This window comes from Macrobrachium nipponense, chromosome 39, assembly GCF_015104395.2.
Source record: "Macrobrachium nipponense isolate FS-2020 chromosome 39, ASM1510439v2, whole genome shotgun sequence".
Classification (NCBI taxonomy): Eukaryota; Metazoa; Arthropoda; class Malacostraca; order Decapoda; family Palaemonidae; genus Macrobrachium; species Macrobrachium nipponense.
Genome location: NC_061099.1, coordinates 14,971,540 through 14,996,668, shown reverse-complemented (window position 1 = coordinate 14,996,668; position 25,129 = coordinate 14,971,540). Strand labels below are relative to the sequence as shown.

At 34.6% G+C, this 25,129-nt stretch overlaps 1 protein-coding gene across 7 annotated transcripts in view; it reads right to left on the bottom strand.

The window, feature by feature from the left end:
* Positions 1-25,129, bottom strand: part of LOC135210146 (glucose transporter type 1-like) — a 372,059-nt gene that overhangs the window by 58,687 nt on the left and 288,243 nt on the right. For all 7 annotated transcript variants that reach the window (XM_064242967.1, XM_064242965.1, XM_064242966.1 and 4 more), the window contains 5 exons: positions 24,292-24,548; positions 21,623-21,747; positions 19,822-19,992; positions 18,987-19,094; positions 17,680-17,867 (listed from right to left, as the gene is read on the bottom strand). In XM_064242967.1, coding sequence (XP_064099037.1) covers positions 17,680-17,867; positions 18,987-19,094; positions 19,822-19,992; positions 21,623-21,747; positions 24,292-24,548 — 849 coding nt within the window. The remainder of the gene's footprint in view (positions 1-17,679; positions 17,868-18,986; positions 19,095-19,821; positions 19,993-21,622; positions 21,748-24,291; positions 24,549-25,129) is intronic.

Below are 25,129 nucleotides of genomic sequence, written 5' to 3'. Positions count from 1 at the left end.
TTCTATGGTTTTATAAATGACAACTTGACCATATACCATAACAAGTTGCATAGTTTCATCACATGACCTACAATGCAAATTGCACTTCTCACCTCTATCTTGCATTCATTCTCGCTCTGAATATCAAGGCCTTTCTTTTCTGGCATTTATCCTCATCCGTCAAACCAACACTTTCAAGATATGCTTTCCCTAGTTATCCCAAGACTTCTCAATTACACAATGTCATCCAATGGACATACACAATTCTTCTCTCCTTCATGGTGTTCATCATGACTTCATGGAAATGTAAAACCACAGGTATAAAACACAACCTATTCTGAAACTTACATTCTTGAACAGGTTTCACTTTCAACAAATGCTTCACATTTCATCTCCATCAGTTAGTTCTGCCTCTAGCTTCCCTTTTATCCTCGTAGATCATAAACCGCTTCTTTCCTTAGCCTTCAAACGTCTAATGCAACTGTTGCACGAAGGTCGAGATTTATCCAAAGTCCATTTACCTTAACACGACCATTTCAACCCTTACCCCAGCGAGACGTATGATAACTTAGCTACAACCCATTTTTCAGTTTCGCATGAACCCTACAAGACAAAAATAGATACGCCACAAAGAGGAAAAACTGCCCCTTCTTGACTCAGATTTGGCTATACTCATAAAACAAACAGGCTTTTAATACCTAGGTAACCTCACATCTCTTGCAATGGGTGTTTGGTTTTCTTGACTGCATGGGGTTTGTTGCTATTTGCTTTCTTTGGTGACTTATCCCAGGGCTGAGATAGAGAAAGCAATCACTCTTATTCTTGAGAAGTTGTTGTATATAATCAAATGGTATAGTTATGTTTCCCGAGGCAATGGTTACCTCTTAAAAAAATCGTGCATCAGAAACACACACAAACATACAGATCATTATTTCAACATGGTCTGGTCACATGGAAAGAATGGAATTTGAAGTGACAGTCTGGTTAAGAGAAAGCATTATTGAGGAGGAGGAGGATCTGGAAAGCACTGGAGAGATGTGGGTAAAAGAGGTATTGGGAAGGAAGGGCCTCGTTTCCAAGAAGATGAATGAATGAATGCGTGTAGGGGAACTCGATTGGCTTTTAGCAAGCCTCCTGTGTAGGTGTATGACGCATCCTATACTGTGGCACCTTTCTGCACAGTTGGTTCATCCAAGAAGCATAGACTTTAGTATGGAGAGGGAAGGGTCGATTATGATGGTGTTTTGAGCCACCACCTTTCACAGGAAAAGCCCATACATAAAGGCCATATACATATATATGTGTATACATATATATTTTTTTGTAGATATAGATATTCCGCTAGGGTTGGGTGATCATCAACTCCTCAAGCTTAAGGGATAATTGAACTGTTGAAAACTTTGTAAGAACCTTGCATCTGACTGGAATCTACAGTAATTGAACATCCACAGTAACTTCTGCCAGACTGACTTCAGTTTGCTTGTAGAATGAGTCGAACTCCTCAATATATATATATATATATATATATATATATATATATATATATATATATATATATATATATACACTAAATATATATATTATATATATATTATATATATACAATTATGTAATGTACATACATACATACATATATATATATATTATATATATATATATATATATATATATATATATATATATATATATATATACACATACATATTGAGGAATTCGACTCATTCTACAAGCAAACTAAAGTTAATCAAGATGTTTAATTACTGTATATGTCCAGTCAGTTGCAAGGTTCTTACAAAATCTTCAACAGTTAAATTATCCCTCAAGCTTGAGGAGTTGATAGTCACCCAACTCGAGCTGAACACAAATCACTTTGCACTAACACGCTAATGAGCCAATGTGCCGGAGCAATACCAAACGTGTTAGAAATGAATAAAGGCACTAAAATGATATTTCCGGTGGAATATGGAGTACTTCAAGATGATGAAATTATAGAGAAAAGCTCCAAGTTATGAAGGAGGAGTTCAAACATATGGCTAGAGCTCTTACATGCGAATCCATCATTACCTTAAACAATTTAACCATTTTCTGAAATTCCGAGATCATACAGAACCAGTTTTCGTTAGTCAAAAAAAACAAAAAAAAAAAAGTAAAAAAAAAATCAAGAGAAAGAATTGAAGTAATTATAAATAATCATAATCAATCTTCCCTTATCCACGATTATATTTTGTCTCAAAAAAGGTGATTTTTCATTAGGAATGAATGAGCCTAGCTAACTTTAGGATAAGAGACCCTCTATCACGCAGCAAAAGTTATAGATGCAACCTCAAACGTGGTGCCAAAATGCAAGACGTGTTTGGGGAACAAAGATGTGTGCTAGAATCTGACAACCTACGGTAGAACCTGGCAAACCCTCAGCATTCAAAATGGATCAAAAAGAATAACATCAAAGCAAAAGTGACCATATGTAGAGTCAAACCAATTAGGTAAGGAGGGAATGATAAGGAAGTAGGAAGAGTAACTTGCAAGAGATACATGAAGGAAACAGTAACTTGGACCTGATTTATATCAGGGTGTTTATTCTGAAAAATACACCCAACCTACGAATATGTTTAATTCATGTACTAAGTAAGAAGCTACATAAAACCTCCATAATTTCGCTTATCATAAGAACTTGTGATTGGGTGTTAAACTGGTTGCTAAAACGTAGTTCCGTCAACAGAATACATATAGTGTATACGGCAACATGTCAGTAAAATAAAAGGCTTTTACTTAACAAAAAAAGTGTAGGCTTAAATTTAACAGCTATCGAATTATCACTGAAAATTATAGGGAAACATTCCACATGTGAAGATTATAAATTCTCATCAAAGGCGATCTGATCTAACATGAACACAGACTGTGCTATGCAGAGTCTTTAAATATCTATTATTTCTTTTTTGGTGCGAGAAACGGATCAGAAAACACTTTTTGTACCGTTTTAATCAACAATAACACTGAGGTTTAAGAAACCCTGAGAGGCTACAGCCGAGAAAGTACTAATTTTAAGTTATTTACCTCTATTAAATAAAACAATTTCATTTTGTCCCTGCATATCCTGCCATCTGATAAGAGCACTGGATGCATATTTTGTTTATTACAATGTTGTCAAACAGATCGGCACCTTTTTGTTGTTGTATCTGACTATTAGGGCAAAATTGCTTTGAATTTGATAAAAACGCAGCACAGATCCTTCATAGTAAAAAAAAAGTCTAGAGTATCGATATGACTTGTTTTGTGACTGCTATGTCTCAAAGTCGAAGTGCTGAGTTAAAAAAAAATTAAGTGAAAAAACTTTGCTGTGCTCTAAATACATCGAAATTCAAAGCACCTGAGGAAACTATTTAATAATAAGTGAAAAGCTCTAAATGAGAGCATTTATCGTGCCCCATAAATGTAAATAAAAAATCGTTTGGGTGATGGACATTCTGCTAAACTTAATAATCTTCTTGATGCACATGACAAATAAATGGCTAAATTTGACAGAACTGTCGCGCATTGTCACTTAGAAAGCAAAAATGAAATTACAGTGTTCTACTAGAAATACCTAGGGAACAAATGGGAATCCAGATCAGGATATTATTAGGTTGAATTATGGGAAAACAAAAATAATAGAAAAAAATTAAGTGATAAGCAATGGCAGAAGAGAGGTCATCAGACCACCAATTACAATTGTTTTAAAGACCACTGGCAGAGGTCTTGATAATGAATGATGATGACCAAAATTGTTCATATAAATGGCTGAATATAACTACAACACTGGGAACCAGTTTGGTAGTAGATCGTCTTTTACTCTGATAGTTTACTAATAAGGTTATTTCCATCGTAAAAGATGTATACAGATTACTCTTTCTTGTTAAGTTTTTTTTATAGAAAAGCCTAGAATATATTTTAAAAGCTATATCTCGATAAAGAGTCACTGTTGAAGGCACCACGAACACCTTATCTACTTATGCAAAATTGTCTGGCAAAAGAGTGTTTTTTGTAGGCTGAAAATCTATCTCTGATGGTAAGAGCATGTTTTTGCTATGGTATCATTCATTCAAAGGTCGTTGAATACATGTCTTGATAATTTCTGATTTTCCAAATCACACAGTCCTTCTACATTCAAAACATTATTTACACAGTAGGGTCAAAACTACAAAAAGTTTCACCTGTTTCTTTAGGACAGTGAAAGAAGACTATGTAAGAATGAAATGAGCTCTGAAAAAACGCCTCGACATAGGAAGTAGAATTCACGTGTAATAGGAAACTCTATAAGACACAACTAACTGTTCTGATGTCAATGTTCACCAACCAATGTGTACTGCAACAGGGGAGTATTGGTTGAATTACAAAATCTAAATAAAAACAACGAAAAACATGAAAAATACATTCTTGAATTCTGCTTTTCTGGGTGTGAACAGGGAACACAAACCACTTTTATCCGTAAGTAACATTTGTTCCAATTCCCTTGAGTTGCACAAACGTTTGCTCAGATTAAAACCTTCGAAATCAGTGGCTCGGGATAAAACTAGTCAACATATCAAAGTCTCAAATAATACATTTTCATAAGCATACTACTTACATCATGAGGCGGTACAGTACCATCATTTCCTAAACAATCCTCTCAAAACCTGTACTTTCCGTTTCCAGTGCACAGGAACTTACTCTTACCACCCTTTACACCCCATGATCAAAACATATGACCTATTAATATATCAATCAAAACAATGAACACTTAAGTATTAAAACCAAAACTTGAGGTACTTCATGCTGCTTTGAGTGACTAACTAAAAGCCTAACTGCATCCTAGCATATGAGTTATTCTGGTTTACTAACACTGAAAAAGGACAAACATTGCCAACATGCATGCTACAGAGCTATCAAAAGGTATCAAGAAAAATGGCAAGAAAGGTTTCAAATAAAATCCGAAAACATATACATAACTGGCCTTGCCTTTACCTCTCCATCTTGACTGGAGAACCTCAGGCTCAGTCAGGCATCTGTTTTGATGATCTTATTCATTTTAACAAAAAAGGGAAACGTCGATTGACTCACTCACACGAAAAGGCATTTGCTTTTGAAATGGATCAAAGGATGTTTGGAAGATTACACAAAGCATATCCATTCAGACACTAGGAAGTTTCTCTTCAAGTGTACGTATTCTCATAAAAAAGTCATAGTCATAAGGAAAACAGCAAACGGAAAAAAAACAAAAAACAAAAAAAAAACAAGGCAGTTATCAATATGCTTTATTTGAATTGCCATGACTCAATGAATACAGCTACCAAATCACAAACCAGGTAATACAGGATAAATAAATGATACAGAAAAAGCTATAGCATACTCCTACATCAAAATCAACATACAATAAAGGCAATTAAGGGAACAAAGAAATACTCGGCCTTTAAGTGCGTCTCAGGACTTTGATGATTTACCCTTCACGTATCAATGCACCTCAATATCTTCCTGACTGCTTCTTAATAATAGATTATATTGGGCTGTACCGAGTATAAAAACAAGTCTCAATAAACTACTTGTGGTTAGAAGTGATCCTGTTACTAAATAATCTCCTCTTACTGTGAAAAAATAGGTTCTTTAGTTCTATAAATTTGTAATGCTCTTTCCTTTTAAATTTCTCACTCTGGAAAAATGCTTTAAATAGTTTCTAAGTGCCGTCATTCTAATCAAATATGATTTACAGAGAAATTTAATTTTTTGTTTTTTGTATAGTCAAATTATGAACAATTTTGTGTTGACTTTGAAACATAAGAGTACCAATGAACCCCCTTTCTCCTAATACATATACTGTTTCTCTCAATTATCTATCAAATAAAATCAATGATTTCCATGTTATTTGCAACCTCCATTACCTTTTTAACCCCTCAACATTCCGTGGACCTAGTTAAGATGAAATGTTAATATATATTACAAAAAAATCCTTGAGACCAAGAAGAAAGGTCCAAATCTAAAGGTGATAGTAAAGTTCGTGCGTTGAGTGTCACACATCTTGGACAAAGTCAACATTGCTAACTCAATAGCATTTTCTTTATTGTGTCAATTTTGGGAAGAAATAGTTGACATCCCCATTGAAAACGAACCTCGATGGCAAGACAGAATGTAAATAACAAAACAGCAACATCCTAATAAAAAACTAGCGAAGCTTTTGGACAAAAAGGTGGCATTAAATAAATGATAAACTTTTATAACTAATCTTTCCTTTCAGACTGTGTTAGTATAGCACTATATACAACGACAGAGAATGGATATAACTATGGATACAATGGCCATTATTATTCTTGACAATCGTAAATTAATGAAGAAATTATTATTCCCTCTCTACCCCTTAGTTTCCCATTCACATTAGAACAAAAACATATTTCCCTCTTAAATAATATATTTCTACTTGTTGGGCATTATTTCTTTTTCAATAAAACTGTTATTTTAGCTTTTAGTGTACTTTCAACCAGTTCATTGATGGTGGATTAACAGAGAACACTGAGATGAAGAGCTACAATGCAATGCTTCCCCAGTCTTCCAGAACGAATAAAAAAAGCTGAGCTAAGAAACCACTGTGCATGGCACCTGACCTAGGCAATTTTGAGCATCCATATCTATGTTCCTTCAAGAACCACGAATTAATGGTTTTTTTTTTATTTATAAGCACCATCGTATTGTCTGTCATAACCTTAATTCCAATTCTAAAATGATCACAGATCTGACTCTTTAGCTGCCTCAGTAAGAGAAAGAAACAATTTAAGCCAGAAAATGTGTCCTAAGACTTTCAGGACCTCTGGGACGATCTGTATGGAATCTTCAACTGGCACTGTACAAATCTGCTGTGAATGGACATATCTAATGCCCACTGTTCATCTTTAATGCCCTTAACTAGCCCATCAAACATCTGCTGTGGGTGGGTAGGAAATGCTGTGCCACACCATCAGACACATGAAGTTGCCCATAGTCTATCCAGATACACAGAGTTGCATATTATATACCTAATAGTCCCTGGAATCTCTGGAGCTTTCAGGCCAGCAAGACAAATGAACAGTAACCCGATGAACCCCCTTCATCTCTGGTCTGCTCATTGTCTCATCTGCAACTTGTAGCACCTCAGTAACATCAAGTTTTGAATTCTTTTAAACATTTAAAAAACTGCCTGTCTGTCATTGGTCACTTTGGCAATCTTGGGAACTTGGAAAATCCCCAATTACAGAGGAGATCAGCATCTTTATACATCATCAATTATCACTAAATGAAGTCCATTAGTTGCCACATAATCATCCAGGTCGTGACCTAAGATAAAACACTTATTATGAACCTGCCTTCGTCATATTCTACTGAAACTTTCTCTCCGTTCTTCAACGAAGAGAGCTAATAGGGGAAGGTTCTTAAGAAGTGACTGACATGCTTCAATACAGGCAATGCCACTGAAATCAGCCTCTGCTGTCTTTAATTCATGTATATCAGTCATCATGGTTAATATAGTCGTTGGCCAAGAAGGGAAGCAATAGAACCTTTAACAACTGGGTTGGTATACCCGGCAATGCTTGCCCCTGTACTCAATACTAAGACTAAGAAGATTTCCAGGTAGAGTACAAGATCAGAGCACCAGTGAACAAGCCACGCAGAGCACTGGTCACAGGAATAATCCAAAGCACTGCCAAGAACTTGGTCTGTTAACACAAGGCAGCACTAACAAGATAACTTTCCTCTTGTCTCTTTTTAAGTATGATCCATATCACACGGTTGAGTTAACAGGGTCATCACAGCTGCATACGATGATGTCAGACCAAGGCATGGTCTGCACATCAGAAAGAAGCGAGGCTAGGCAACAAATGTAGACACATATTCTACCAAAGCAATATAGGATGAAATTAATATCTTGGACTTTGCTACCTGCATTTCCAATACCATCGTGAGATACTCATCAATGAGGATTGCGAGGCTGGCGCCAATACTCCTCTGATCCAATCCTGCACTTAAGACAAGGATCTACTTTTACATCCTGTATATTACTCACAGGTCATTAGAATCCATTATGTTAAAAGGCAAGAACATCCAACACCCTATCCATCAACTTAAAGACAAGTCTTTTTATGCCACATTCCAATAACTCAAGGAACAACGTAACACAAAACAGACGCATTCAATCCAGAAAAGTTAATGTCTGTTATGAGGTAGTGTACGAGAGGCAAAAGGCCTGTGGTGAAAAACAGGATTAATGTCATGCTAAGAAGAGTAGTCAATTACGAAGCTATTTTACGTGGAATCTCATTATTGCATTTCAAAAATGAGCTACTTCAGCCTCAAAAATTCTTTAGAAACTTTCCTAGGGTACAACAACTCCTTCGAGTAAGTAGTAATAAAAGGAGGTAGTCAAGAGCTTCCAGCAGGCAGGAAGGTAAGTTAATCAGGTGTTACTTCAAACAAACACAACCCTGCTACTTTTGGTTATCAGTAATGAAGTTACGGTTATGTTTTGAGGAACTTTTCACACACTTTTTTTCTTTTTTAAATAACTGGAAATCTCCATGAAAGTCTCCTGAAGTGAGCTAATTCTAAAGCAAATACAGCTTACATTCTCATTTCATATTTTTACAGCCACTTCAGAATAAAATAAATTTTACGTAAAATATTTTTTCTTAAACATCGCCACCGTTACTTAAGAACTTGAAGTTACAACGAATAGTGAAAAAAAACTAATTACTGAAACAATTCAAAATAAAAGGCACAATTAGAGAAGGATAAATAATCTAATCAAAATTTAATTTGTACAAAAATTCAGAATTTACCGGAACTGGTCACTTTTACTAGCTATATGTAATGAACATGAATTTACCATGCATTCCCTTGCACACACACAAACACATACATACATATACAGAGATATACATATAAACTAATATTATATTATATATATATTAATATATTATTATATACTACATATATATACATATATATCTATATATATATTATATATATATATATTAATATATATACAAATATATATATATGAACTGTAAGCATATGCATCTACTTGTTGTTGCTGCTGCTGACGTAAAGAGAAAATGCATATAAAAGAAGTCGTAAGGGCTTTGTGGAGGGGACCCTCCAAAGCATTGAATCTTATATTGGGGCTTAGCCAGTGTATTCAACACTGCCACAGTGAGGTTGCAGGTGCCTAATGGTAACCCGTGCCCTAACTTACTCCAACGCACGAAAATATTTTAAGGAAAGAAGTCTCAAGATATATTGTATTTCTATTACCAAATTAAATTTGAGCCAACGTCATTAACATGAAGTTAATTAGTTCTATACCAAAGTGTCAATAGTAAATATGTCCAGGTTCACTGAGTAATTTCTTGACGTGAAAAACAACTGCCACAAAACACTCGTTGTCAAACCAAACATTTTAAGTGAACATATTTTTTAAAACCCCCGAAGGTCTATCAAATTCAAGAGATTGTGTATGGGATGCAAGGATGGGTTAAACATACCGATCTTTCGTTACTTTTTGCCTGGTGTCCCGGAATGTTTAAACAGGTTTCATTTCTTTGCTTAGTTATTAGTATTTATTTATCTATTCTCCCTTATTCACTTTTTTATTTTTTTATTTATGACTACTATTCAGCTTTATTTAGTGGTATGCTCCAATAACCTTATACAACAACACGCGCATATATATATAAAATATATATATAATAAAATATATAATATATATACATATATAGATATATATATATATTATATATATATATAAATAAAATAAATATATATACTAATATAAAATATATATAATATACATATATTTATAAATAATTATAATAATATATATATATATATATATGTATGGTATAATGATATATATAATAAATACATACATACATATAACATATAATACATATCATACATACATACATATATATTATATATTATACGGGGATATATATATATATATATATATATATATATATATATATATATATATATCATATATAGAAAATTAAACTACAAAGTAACTTATTAATATCGAATTCACCTTACTTTATATATGAATCTCATGTGATTAGTGCATCTACCCTGGCCAAGATTCATTACTATGCCCTATTGTATTGATTCCTGGCTATGGCAGATGCACTTACTATATATTAAACCTCCTTAAGTGTGAGTTATCTCTTGTAAAAATAAATTCGATGTTACCAAGCTAGTTAAGGTTTCATATTTAAAAACATAAAAATGTTGTGCAAAAAGTGACAACTTATCATTGAATATGCATACATACATATTATACATATACATTACCAACACATGTATATGTGTGTGTATATATATTATATATATATATAATCTATATATATTATATATAATAATATTATAAATGTATATAGATGCATAAACTTCCGTTATATATTCATGTTTATAGTATTTCATATTCAGTTCAATACTTTCGTCTTGTATGTTTTCACTTGAATATCTTAATTTGGGAGGTCTGACAATTAAGTTTATGTTATTTAAACTTGCTCTAGAGAGATTTATTCACAGGATGAATAATGATAATGATAATATCTCTGAGTGTCTTCCTGTCATTTACAAATTATTTTTGACACAAGCATCACAAGTGCACGACTTCGTTTTTTGCTTGGGCGAAAATATACATTCATATCTTATTTAGTACCTTCCATAACTATAAAGCAACTTTCGTTTATTTACGCAATAACTCACCCGATTATGAAGTTAGGATAACAAATTAGGAGTTTTTAGTGATGACGAGAAACCATAGTTTATGTTTTATTATTGTCAAATATTGGTATGTTTCCGAACATAACTCCTCTATATCTGGCAAAGAATACCCCCTTGGAAATATCTTCTCATAGGAACCAATCCATGCTTCAGTATATTACTGCCTGGGCAAATTCATATCGCACAACAATGGAGTGCGTCCTTGTAGCTGTTGGTAACTAGTAGTATACAGGGCGACATGCACAGGTTGCTACATAGAGCTTATTTTCCTGGGATATTGAACACCTTTTCTTCATAATTTAACAATAATTCATATGGACTGGCCAAAATAAAAACGACTTCAGGTATACGAGGACTTGGTGAAACCTCGAGACGGAAATGATGACAGGCAAAATGGAAAGTACTGAAGATGAAAGGTATAAAAAATAAGTTGCTGTGAGAGATTTCATGATTTATGGTGGATGGGAAGAGTTTTTAGAATAGTATGCAGAAGATATAAAAGTGTGTCTAGTAGTGGAGTGATGCGGAAAGTTAGAGGAAGTAAATGACACATTATATGTCAAGGGAAATGGTCTGGAAAGGAGAATGAAATGACTGGTGCTTGCAGTTGCTGGAACAATGAATGACTGGGGATCATGAAGAGAAGATTCATAACTTGTGAAAGAGTTGAAGAACTTGGGCACACAACAGACTAGGCAAGAAAGGCACCAAGGATTGGAAGTAGAGCTTGCTACTCGAGTACCAAAAATCTGTGGGAGTATCTGCCTCTCTGGAGGCCGAGATGTTGAATGATGGCCTCTCAAAAGCGCCAACTGATGCTTTATTCTCAATGAATATACGCAAGGATGCAATGGAGAAGCTTTCTGTTTTGTCCACAACACCAAATGCCACAGAGGTCACATAAAGACTGGTTTTGGGGTGACCCCATAACTAGTCACCAAACCTGCCAAGCTGCCAATTAGATCTTCCATTAACAAGAGAATGAGCCCTCCTACAGTCATAAAAGGGAACCTCCACAATAAAGGTTCCAATCCTCTATAGTTTTTTTTTCAAATAATCCAACTAAATTTTCTGGGCATTGATGACTCTGACAGGTAATTAATAAGGACTTACTAAGCACTGCACTTCTTCATGATATTAGACTAGAAATGCGAGTGGTAGAATGACCTCTTCAACTTGTCATTAATGAAATGGTTCAATAGTATTTGTTTTTTCAACAGCAAAAACAGTATTCTATTTTTGTCGCTACAGAGGTGCTCGCTCTGATCTAGATTTATTATAAATGGGCAAAAAAATCCACGCCTCACAAAAAACAACATTCTTAAACTTGAAACTCGCCTTTTTCAGACTCCTCATAAAACTACTTCAAGACATATAACGTCTTCACTGAAAATAGGCTGTTGGATACAAGTGAACTTACTTAAATGGCGAATTCTCTCTCTCTCTCTCTCTCTCTCTCTCTCTCTCTCTCTCTCTCTCTCTCTCTCTCTCTCTCTCTCTCTTCTTGAATCCTACAGATTAATTATACTACACATTATTTTGTAAGGGGTTTAATTCACTGTGATCATTAAACCAACAAAAACAATAATGGGTGGCCAAAAGCTTTTTGCAATACACACACACATATATATTATATTATATATTATATATATATATATATATTTATAATATATAAGTCATAATTAAAAGTACTCTATATATATATTATATAATATATATAATATATATATATATATATATATAATGTATGAGAGTCTGATCACATCACCGTGATTCATATATACGCATTAAGCTACAAATGTCCTTTAATATCTAATTCGCTCTACCTCAGAATTAATACATTTTCAAATACTATGTTAACTGAAAAGGGGAATTTTTAGTTGATAATAATTTCGTCGGCTCCCGGGCGTGAACCTAGGAACCCAGAAATTTGTCATATCAAGGGAATAATCAAATTCTGTAAATTTATTAAATGCAATCCTTCTTATAATAATATATTATATATATATATATATATATAGATAATCTATATATAATATATTATATATAATATATTGATATATATATATATATATATATATATAACATAGATCACAGTTTTGAAACATCAATTAAAGATGAGCAATTCTGATATATGTAGGTTTATTGTTAGATTTTTTGATAATAACTTCTTTTAGAATAATCAGAATATCTGTTTAAAATTAATTTTACATGGAGTTCTTGAAGTTTCTAGTGCTGTATAAATAATGTCCCTCATATATTACGTTTATCTTTAGAAACTGATATTGGAATTTATAATAAGTTTGAAACTTATATCTATGACAAACGATGGGATCTTACTTCAGATGTACTAACCTCTCCCAGCCAATATGAGAAGCTTCCTTGGAGAATAATTGCTCAAGGAGATGAAGAATCTTAGATATTTGGTGGAAAAGCTTCTTTGAAACGACAGAATAGTCTACAATCATGACCTGACATCATGTTTCGAGATAGGTGTGTCAATAAATCGAACGAAGTCATCCTTACAGATTCCACATGAGCAGGTATGCTACCATTATCATAAAGGTAAAGTAATGAGGCAGCAAAAAGGAGATGAACTGAAACCCTTCCTGTTCCAACACATCAAATGGGAAAACATTCTTGTCTAGGTTGTTCTTGAAGTAAGAAATCCAAGTAACTTCGTGAAAAAGCAAAAACGAACCTTTAGAGGAAGCAAGATCCCGATAAATGAACGTTTGGAGCAGTATATTTCTCTTTCCTGGATACTTATAAGCGTCACGGTTGTTAACTTGAAGATATGTAAAGGCGTTAACATAGTGAACTTGACTGAATAACAATTATTATATAGAAAGATTATAAAAGCCCCCTATAATTAACTGTGACACACCTTCCCTCATCTGACACTCTCCTCATTCGCCACCTGTCACTGGCCAAACCTCTCGCCAAACACAAGGGATATTGCAAGATACTCTTGCACATATCAATGGACTATTCCCAATGATGTAAATTTATGAAAAATGTATCTAACACCCGTGGTGGAGTGCTGAATTATGGGGTTACATGGAAGAGAATGATGTTTAACTGTGGTTCAGCAAATTTGTCTCTAAATCCAACCTTCAAGCAGAATTCAGAAAATTGAAACAATCATTCCAAACTTGGTCTTTATACCAAACATAGTATGAACATCTTAAGAACAATCTCAAAGACCAAAGCAAAACTGGTGGTCTAGGGCATATTATCTGCTGAACAAACTGGTTCTAGGAGAAAAAATGATTCGCAAGTGCCAGGACTCCTAGACTGGGCAAATGTCAGAATTAGTCAAACCTTCTTAATCCTACATATTGGCCACCTTTTACGTGATATCTGTTCTGTCTGTTGCCTCACGAGTTAGTGAGGAAAACGGTTCTATATTATTCAGAAAACTGTGAGGGAGATGCTTCTTTTCCAGGTTTGTTTGAAAATATCAATCAGCAGCAAATACTGATCATTTTTATACCTGGCTAGTTAACAAAGTCCGACAAAGCATCTAATATGTCTGGGCATCAACTAGAATGTAAAGTTTTCCAAAAGCATTTGGCAAATGATGGTGGACAGATTGCATCTTGTATGCATAAGTGTTATTAGAATCTGGATCTCATAACTGGACATTTATGCTCTTAAAAGAGAGGCAAAAATGATCAACCATGACCTTCAACGTTTGGCTAGCATTTAGTTGCTTTAAGATATAATCACCTTGCTACTGACTCGAAATAGACCTCTCAATAGTTCTATTAAGTCTGTGAAAGTAAGCACAACCATCATCTCTGATTGCTGCTCTACTTAATGAAGTTCAGTGGGCCTGTTTCTGCTCATGGTCAAGGTGGTGGGTGGCAGAATGCCTAAAATAAGAATATAATTGTTGTGTAAACAGAACTACACGTTGATAGCAATGATAGCTAATTTTATGCAGAGAGAGTGTTCATAAAACATGTGAAGGCCAGCGCATAATATGTCATAATAACATATCACAGCAACAGTATCAGTCAGTTTGAAGTCTGAGTTCTATACCATAATGGTTCCATAAGTTCATGTTTCTCAACCAGTCCTTTCAGTTATGCAGACATCCCTACAAGTTGTGCTAAACCGCAAACAAATTCTAAGCAACATTTGTTGCTGTCTATAACGATTACCAAACCAAACACTGTATAACTGGCACGCAAGTTCTACTTTCGGGTTATCTTAAACCACCATTTCCGTTTGAAAGTATGTTATACAGAATAAACGACTGCAAATCTCATTTCACAATGAGTATTATAAACCAAAAATACTTTTTCCTCGTGTTCATCATCATGAAAACACCAACAGTTAAATACAGTACTATATGATAAGAGAAATCAACCAAAGCATTCATAAGGAATGAAAATTGTCTAAGAATTTCATTTGACTCTTACAAGAATCTCTTCAAATCCTAAACAATCAAGATAATAGTACTTCTGTACTCTCATGAGACAACACAACTGCCATTCTTGATTTCACCTGCCAAACGAAAATAAATCATACCGAATGCTGCAGCAGCCACATGAATCCCTGCATGAGTTATTGAAAAGAATGAATTTGCATAACCCATTTAGGCAATAAATATTTTGGCAGTGTCCTGCAACGCGTAATGGTGAAAATTAGAATAAATAATGAAACAAGTACTAAGTTTTCATATAAGTTTTTCTAACGGTTGTTTTCCTGAAAATTAATTTCTGTGTTTTGATTCACCTGCAGTACAGGAACAATTTGATCGACCTGCAATGCAGCAACAATATCACTGTACTGGGATTGACTCAACTCCAAAAAAGAATACTAAAGGCTAAATTCCAACATTCCTAACTCCCCAAAAGAATTGTCTTTATATAATTCATTGCACTTCAGTTATGCTTCTTAAATAAATGTCCCTTTAATGAATGGAATATACTGTGCTAGATTCCTTTATACTCTAGCTTTTTATAGCAGAATGTAGTTAAGGCAAACATTACAATAGCTGTTGTTACATATATTCACTACAAAGTATTTGAACATACTTTTTGAGATTATACACAAAATGAAAATGGGCACATGACCACACAACGGAAGACACGCACACCACACTGAATAAAACATTCACTGTTATATTTATTTTGTAACTATATGGATCATAGCATATCACAGCCATGAATGTACGTATATATATTAGCTATATCAATTATTTGCTCATGATGAAAGTCTGCAATTACTCTTCCATCCATGAAATGTTGGTGCCTACAACTTTTCATAAGATATTAGAAAACTGCTCAACACAACAGCATGAACAAATACTTGTGTCCCATATATATATATCTATATATCCCTATATTGAAAAACTGTCTCAAGTGTCTCTGAAGTAGTGAATGACCATTAATTTGAAGCAATGTTCAGTTTAAATGAAAGGAATGGTTCTAAATATTTGGATTGCTTTGTCTGCAAATTTCCAAGCATGTGAATATTTATGGCACTGCAGGGACGGCTATAGCAAATTGTAATAAGAGGAAAAAAGATGTAGAATTAAAATGAGATTAAAAATACTAGACAAATTTAGTTGGTCTACATCTCTTAGGAGCAAATGTTGTATCTAGATAAAACAATAGCCAGCCTATTTGGGGGTACTGAAAAAGCCTTGGGTTCTGATATCTCTCATGGACCAAAAAATAGCATGGTACTAATCATTGATTTCTTGTGATAGTGAATTCACTTGAGTATAACTTAAGAGCAAATTGTAATAGTTTGACCTAAACTTCACTGTAAATCAAAGTTGTTATGTTAATGTTAATTGTGTAACAGCAACTAAACTATATACAGGAGGAAAGCATTACATAATCCTACTTTATGCCTATAAACTAACTGTAATTACAGTACTTCATGAATTGACTCAAAATCCATGCATGGAACAGAAACCCCCATGCAGGCCTACATACTGTTTGAACAATTACAGTATGGTCAGACATTTCTGGTTTCGCAATATGATCCATTAATCCAAAGGTTTACTCAATGAATTTAGTTGATATTAATGTAAAAATCCTTATGTATGTATATCCGAGACATACGTCCTCCGTTCTGCCATTAATATCAAAGAAAGACATCAGCTCAGAAATAAAGATTCCAATTAACAGACCACTCTGCAGAGCCAGAAAATCTGACATACAGTACATTTAGTAAAAAAAATCATTTAGAGCATGAGAATAAATGAGATAACCAACAAAAACAAATCACTCAGACATTGCCACTGTACAGTATATTACAAATATAGGAAAAACACTTACCAACTGGCAATGATCGAATATTAAAAACTCTTATTTAGATGGAATGATTGATAGGTAGTAAGTGAGCAGAATGTAAGCAAAACCAAATTATGGGACAGAAAGTGTACAGGAGATAAAAAACCTTTGTATGAAGTGTTTGGCAGTTTTCTTATATTCGCTGATTACTTAGTCATAGGCACCTTTCAACAACATCAAGCTTTGAGAATCCCAGAAAAATTCTACTTCTGCTGAAACCCCAACGGTTCACTTCACTCTCTGTTTCATAATCTGATCTTAACTACGCTTCTGTCAACTTCTTTCTTTTTTTTTTTTTTTTTTTTTTTTTTCAAAAGTACTACTTTTACATAGCCAATGATGTAGTTTAGCTATATGTAAGAGAGATTTTAAAAACACAGTATTTTATATCCCATTACCTATAACTTATTCAAGTCTTTTATAACATCAATTTTTACAAAGTAAGTATTTTCATGGTTATGCTACACTCCAGATACATCAAGTACACATAAATTTTGAGACTGAAGTAATACCTACTTTTTGGGGAGAAATATTAGCAACTTTTTATATTTATTCTGTAATTATTTCCAAATGATTGACCAATATTTTTGGAGAACGTGACAAAAAGACTGCGAGTACTTACCGCATTGATGCCTGAAAGCTGCTGCGAAAGTTGCATAACAATGCCTATGGTGAGGGGCATGCGCAGAGTTGACGATCGGACCAACTGCAGCATACTCATGTGCGATTCTGACTGGTTGGCAGCTTCCTCCGCTCGCATTTCCTCGATGTCTTCTTCCACATGAGCCGAGGCCCGCAGTCTCCTCAATGCTGCAACGGGATGGCTTTCTTACTAATGCGAGCACAGCTATTTAGGCATGTGAAACCACTCGTTACTGTCCTCCCTTACGGGTTTGCCTTCCTTCAATATATGAAAATCAACAAATCTTTGGGCTCAAGTGGGATGGTTTTCTTACTAAAGCAGGCACGGCTCCTCAAGCACACGAAGCTGTTCCTCTTGGCAGAAAATTTCCTCCATTCAAAATGTGGACATCAAAATAAATTTAGTTACAGCCCATATCTCTCTAACTTAGTTAAACAAGCCTATCATTCCAAATTAAGTGACCTACATCTGCCAATCAATAATAATTGATCGAGCAGTGTCTGTGATAGCACACTTCATTTTTTGTCAGTTTAATTATTATCTTTTCACAGAATTTATGAACGTGCATAGGACTATACTCTTCTTAACATGCGTGATAATCAAATGAAGTTGGCTCAAGGTGGGTGGTCCATTGTTTATGTTTATATATATAGTATATATATATATATATATATATATTATTATTATATATCTATATATATTATATTGGCTCCTGTGACAACATTCAAAGTAAAGTTACCAATAGACCTTAGGCCAAAGTATTAATAATCAAAAGTTAATGCATATCTGGAAACTAACAATGCTCTGGCCACATAATTCAAACACAGTCTTTGAAAGCTGAGAAGCCATTCTCATGAGTTTGAAATGTGGGAGAGCAAAGGTTTTTCAAGTCATCCCAGAGGTGCAGGAGGGCATATATCTTTTACCCGTCAAAGTGCTTTTTGGTTTACAATAAAAATGGAAACAATATTTAATAAGCTCTTCCCACTACCTATGATTCAATCTTAACTTGAATATCCTAACCAAATAAACCTAAAAAAATAACCTATTAAACGGTGTATAACAAAGTTACATTTTTACTGAAAATTATGGTGAACTGCTCTCATTTGAATTACTCTTAATTCTGTTTGAGTGAATAATCACTCAAAACAATTCAAAGATACGCCTCCACAGAAATAGCAGTCATACAAAACCTGATACGGTGCTTACCTTCAAATAGTTGCTTATTCATTCACAATAAAAAAGAAAAGATTCGCACCTAAAACATTATCTGGACACGCACTCACCTCTGCGAGCTTCATCCTCCATCTGCCTGGTTATGAGAAGGTGACGAGGAGATTCGGGACAGACTGGCAGAAGGACCATTTGCATCACAGCCGGAACTATTGCAAGACCTGTTTTCACACAGAAAAAAAAAACCTTAACTAACAAGCTTTATAGTTATACAAGATCTTGTTAGCTTCTATGAGGTATAATATCGCGTACTGATTTCAGTGGTGAGGTACAATGTGCTATATTTATTACGTATAATTTATAGAGTTCAGATAATGGAAGTGATGATAATATTCAGAGCTTCTGAAAAGCTGCCGTGTTAATTTAAATGTTCATTATCTGTAATGTTAAAGAAAATGTAGTTTTCTACATTGTTGTTATAACGTTCAAATTTAATATTTCACATTTCGATTATATTTAACGGAATTCCTGTGCCTGTAATGCCACCAAGCAATTGTCACTTGATGAAGTCTTTACCCCATTCAAGTACTTATCCATGTAATTACTGAACCACTTTCAAGACTGCTAACTGAGTGAGGGCCGTGACTTGACGTGAAAGTGCTTTCTGAACCTACTAACATGTTTTGTTAACGGCAAAGCACAGAACTTCAAGAGTTAATCTCATAAGTTCTTTGTATTCATTAACCATATACGAGCTCTTTCGACTTAATGAAAGAATAAATCATATATTCTGAACTGTGTGTGTGTGTGTGTGTGTGTGTGTGTGTGTGTGTGTGTGTGTGTGTGTGTGTGTGTGTGTGTGTGAGAGAGAGAGAGAGAGAGAGAGAGAGAGAGAATTAACAATACTGAGCGAGAGAATCAACAACATATACGGAATCATCATCTTACCAAGGAGAATGGGCCACGCATTGCTATTCCCCAGAAGTTGCTCTATGCCAAGGACTTGTGAAAGAAGGAGGCCGACAGTCACTGCCAGTTGATTGACAGTTCCCAGGCCTCCCCTGAGGTTGAGCGGAGCGATTTCACTTATATACATTGGCACCAAAGAGGTGTTCAAACCTGTTGAAGAGATTAAACACAAAAAACATATCAATTATAAAATAGAACTTAATATATTTTTATAATTACTGTCTGTTATCTTAGGTTATCATAAAATATAATTTAAATATAATTATTTGCATAAGGATGAAAATATATTAACGCAGGAAAAGCATAAACACTAAAGTAGTACAAAGTAAAGCCTTAATAACATGAAGATAAGAAGGTGAAGGTTATAGAACTGGTATTTCATTCACAAGTGGGATTTTAATTTGGACTGGTAACTATGTCATACTGGATCAATTATGTCACAAATAAATGTAGAGGATTTCGAGCAATAATCATTTACAGAATTGCCTAAGATGAGGAATTATCTATTAGAGTTGGCTTCCATGTCACTGAACGGTGTTATTTGCAAACGATTTAAATTAACGAAATTCTGACATTTAAATTTTACCCGTAACTTATATCGGATTTTCTTGTGATAAAACTCCGTTTCTTTTTTTATCGTGAAATCAAACATAACATCTTCCCCTCGGATTTATATCAACATAGAAATCTTGAGGGTTTTTAACATTTTTGTATGAACATCAGCTGATGGTCTTGAACTGATGATGTTGAGGCAGCTCGTGGAGAACCGATAATCTTCGCCAAATGATTGAAAGATCTCTTCTTGATGTCTATCATCCAGGCATGGAATTTTAATGGCGTCATTTGGCTCGCCACCCAGAAGCGAAAGTCAGTTGGATTTGCTCCGTAAATATCTTTATCTGGTACCTACTTCGGGAAGGAAGCTATTCACTGAATCCCTCGAATACATAATTAACGTGCCTCCTTTAAACCAAATATAAAAAAAATGCCTGTTTTTGGTAAATTACTTTTTGCTGATAGATTAATGATCCAAGTATTTTTCTAATTATTAACTATTTACCCAAAGATTGGAACTTTTGCACTATTTAATATACCCAGCCATTTTACATACATACATGAGTGTGTCTCTGTGTGTGTGTGTGTGTGGACAGAGAGAGAGAGAAAGAGAGATATCACAGTAGCGTAAATTAATAACAACACATAATATGCAATGAATTTAACAAACCATCATATATATATCTATATATATATATATATATATATATATATATATATGTATATATATATATATAATATATATATATATATATAATATATATATATATATATGTGTGTGTGTGTGTGTGTGTGTGTAATGTTTGTGTGAAGAACATTAGCATTGAAAAGTAATAAAACACAGCTGTAAAATTTTCACAGCTTAACTTACATTTAAATATTGCCATTCATATACTCTAATTCTACAGAAGAGTAATCAATATCAACTACATTACTGAATAAAACTTTCAAACTCAAAATAAAGAACAGCACTATAAAGCACGTAACAAGTTAATCTATAAAACCCAACCATACGTATTTCAAGATAACATTGATGTTAAGTTAATTTCAAAGCTACGTCAACATGCAAATTTCCTAGCCAAGAAAAAATAAATAAATAAAAAATAAAAAAATTTCTGAAAAAAACATTTTAACAACATTTATTCTTCTAAGACAAAGAGTACGACCATTGAAGTCCAGTCAAGGTAACAACTTTAGCTGACGTCATCAAATGAATTCTACTTACCGCAATTAATGCCAATTACCAATCTACCTAAGATGAGCATCTCGAATGAGTAGGACATCTGAGAAAAGCCCATTAGACAAGCGCCTCCTACGCCTAATAGGTTGTTCAATAGTAACCCTTTCTTTCTGCAATGCAAATCATTAGGCAATAACAGCAAAATGTTGACAGAATGTTTACAAGAGTAGTACTATAACATAGTAAAAACATGAGTTACATATTTAGATAAACAAATTACTTGTCAATCTAATAATGGTAAGCATAAAATTATACATATTAGATATACATATATATTTCATATGCATATATATATAATATATATATATATATATCTAGTATATATCTATATATATAATATATATATAATATATTATATATACTGAATACCATGAGAAACTACGGGGAAATAACACCAACCAAGCATGATATGTTATAGCCTGTTAAAATTCTTTCAGCTCTACTGGAATAGTTGCTACTGCACACACACACACACACACACATACACAGACACATACACACACATTTACTTATAACAGGTAAACAAACCAATCCGAACATACCAGATGTTCTCCGGAAATACAATCTCGGTAAGGAGGTTTGTTCGTCTTTAAAGAACAAGAACTCACAAACAGAACATGCATCAGCACATAAGATTAGGGAAGACCAAGACAGGATCAACATCACTGGAATTACTGAGCAGAATTAGCCACGCAAACAGTGTGTGGCATCTTCACTGGATGAGCAAACTACAGTTTCACAAGTACTGAAGAGAAGGCTCTCTCAATAAGGTAATAGCATAACACCAGCGTTATTTTAAAGAAACAAAATGTGAATAATAAAACCATTTTCAATCATACGTATTCTTCCCCTTTAGAAGAAGTGGCAGCAGAAGGGTATAGCTTTCTGCTGTATCTACAACCCATAAGGGTACGTCTGCTGACCACAAGTCCTTGGAAAGATGCTACTGACGGACCCAATTAACGTGAGAAAAGCACTGCACCAGTCAGACATGATACCCACTTGGTTGTTTACAGGAAAATTTCCTCCTTCAATATACAGAAGAAACAAAGTGACTTTTAACAACTCTAAGCAAAGTGATTTCAGAGGATATTAAATTTCCATTCAAAACTGAGCTGGGTCCAAGGGAAAATCTGACAAGGATAAGGGGCAAAGTCCAAGAAATGGAAATGTGGTCACAACAACCAAGATACATTTTAGTGAAGAGGCAAAGAAAAGCGATAAGAGATGCACAGTTGCGACAAAGTCAAGTTGAAAAGGGTGTGACAAAATAATTTCATCGACGCAATATTGAGGGAAATGGTGAAAGTCTTAGTCCCACACCAGTTTGGTTGTGATGTATAACCAATAGTGAGGAGTACAATGACGTCACCCACATGAAAGTCTTCTTCAAAGTATGGGCGAAAGCTGATCGATAACCCATTCGAAGAAGTAGGGTGAAGTGAAGACTAGATACAACATCAGTGAATTGAACAAACGATAACAAAGGATATGAATCTATAAAAGAAGCTTCAGAGAGGAACATTGACCCCAACAGCGTCCAAGAGGAGAGATTCAATATCCACGAGTATCACTCTGATGAAGTACACACACAACCCATCTCTGAAATGGAAGCGCGAATATAGTTTGCAGTCTCGATTTGCAAAGGCTCTGGAGAGGCATCAGTGGAAAAATGGGCTCCAGAGCGAGGACTGGAGAGGATGGGTTCTTATAGAACACTGAGATACGCTGATGCTAGGAGACCCTCGATTGAAATAAATGGGATTGTTTCTTCGTGTGATGTCCGGTAGATAGCCCCTTACGTATGGAACACACCTGCAATTCTTATTTAACCTAAAAAATGCCACTCCAATATTGTCATCAGTACGCCACATTTTAAATAATACAAATAATAATCATCATGTCCATTGTGCATACTAATTTTCTTAGAAAGAAGTTAGAACACATAAAGACGAATGCTTTTTCTTGATTTTACTCATTCAACTTTACATTCAACCTTATCTCTTGCGGTTGAAATTAGTTCACAAATAGTCAAAACAAATAAATAGGGAAACCTTCCACAGACCAATAAAACAATGATAGTGAATCCTTTCACAAAAACCTACGTTATCTTTACAATTATACCAAATTATTAGTCATTCCTCAGCTTCGAAAACAGGCAGCCCAAAAAACATATCGATAATAAGACGATTTATTTACATGTAAAAATATCACACATGGAAAGATAACTGCAAACACACACACACAGACACAGACACACACACACGCACACACACACACACACACATATATATATATATATATATGTGTGTGTGTGTGTGTGTGTGTGTGTGTGTGATCATTCGAGCTAAAAATGTCCTTTAATATCTAATTCGCTCTACCTCGGAATTGATATATTTTCGTATATGTACCAAAGGGGAATTTTTAGTTGATAATAATTTCGTCCCATGAGGGGACGAAATTATTATCAACTAAAAATCCCCCTTCGGTACATATATGAAAATATATCAATTCCGAGGTAGAGCGAATTAGATATTAAAGGACATTTGTAGCTCGAATGATCTAAATGAATCACGGTGATGTGATAATCATTCATATATGTGTGTGTATGCAAAACCCAGCAGTCACATTACATAAAGGTAGTTCCACACTACCTGCCGAATCGATGTCCTATGGATCCCCCGCAGAAGCCGCCTATCATCCCTCCGATGGCGAAGATGGACACAGCAATGGACCAAATGAGGTCTTGGATGCTGCCCTCGATGTTCTTGTTGTAGCGCTCCTTCCAGCAGTCCCCTATGAAGTTTTCGATGACTGATTGTGGGGCGTTGATGACGCCCGTGTTGTACCCAAACTGGAACATGCCCAGAACGGCGGCGAAGATGGCGTAGCACAAGAAACACGTTAATCCCTGGGGAGAGAGAGAGAAAACACCAAGACGACAGTTAAGAGGTCGTTTCGGAGACAAAGGCATAGCAATCCTTGATCATTACAACACACAGACAGACAGACAGACAGACAGACAGACAGACGCACGCACAAAGAAATGATAATCATGATCATAATCTGTCTTTCAGGATGCAGCGACTATGGCCTACCGTTCGCCGAGTGGAGAATCCAAAAGGGGAATCGGCCACATTTGGAACCCAATCTCTTCCCTCACTCAATTTGGAGAATATGTCTTTTCTCCAAGAAATATACATACGTTCATGTATTTATAATATGCATATATATGGTTATATATACACACACACATATAATTTATATCATATCTTTTAATACTTGTATTATTATATTATAGACTATAAATATGATCCACTTTTGTATCGAAGTTGAAAATCAATAAGAGCAGAATGTCTGCATATTCGTTGACAAATTGCTGTGGCCTCTCCTTTTGGGACACCCACCCGGCGAACATTTAATCACAGACAAAGAACAGACAAAAGTTTCAGTTTTCAGGGACTACAGTACTGTACACATCGTTTCCTCATA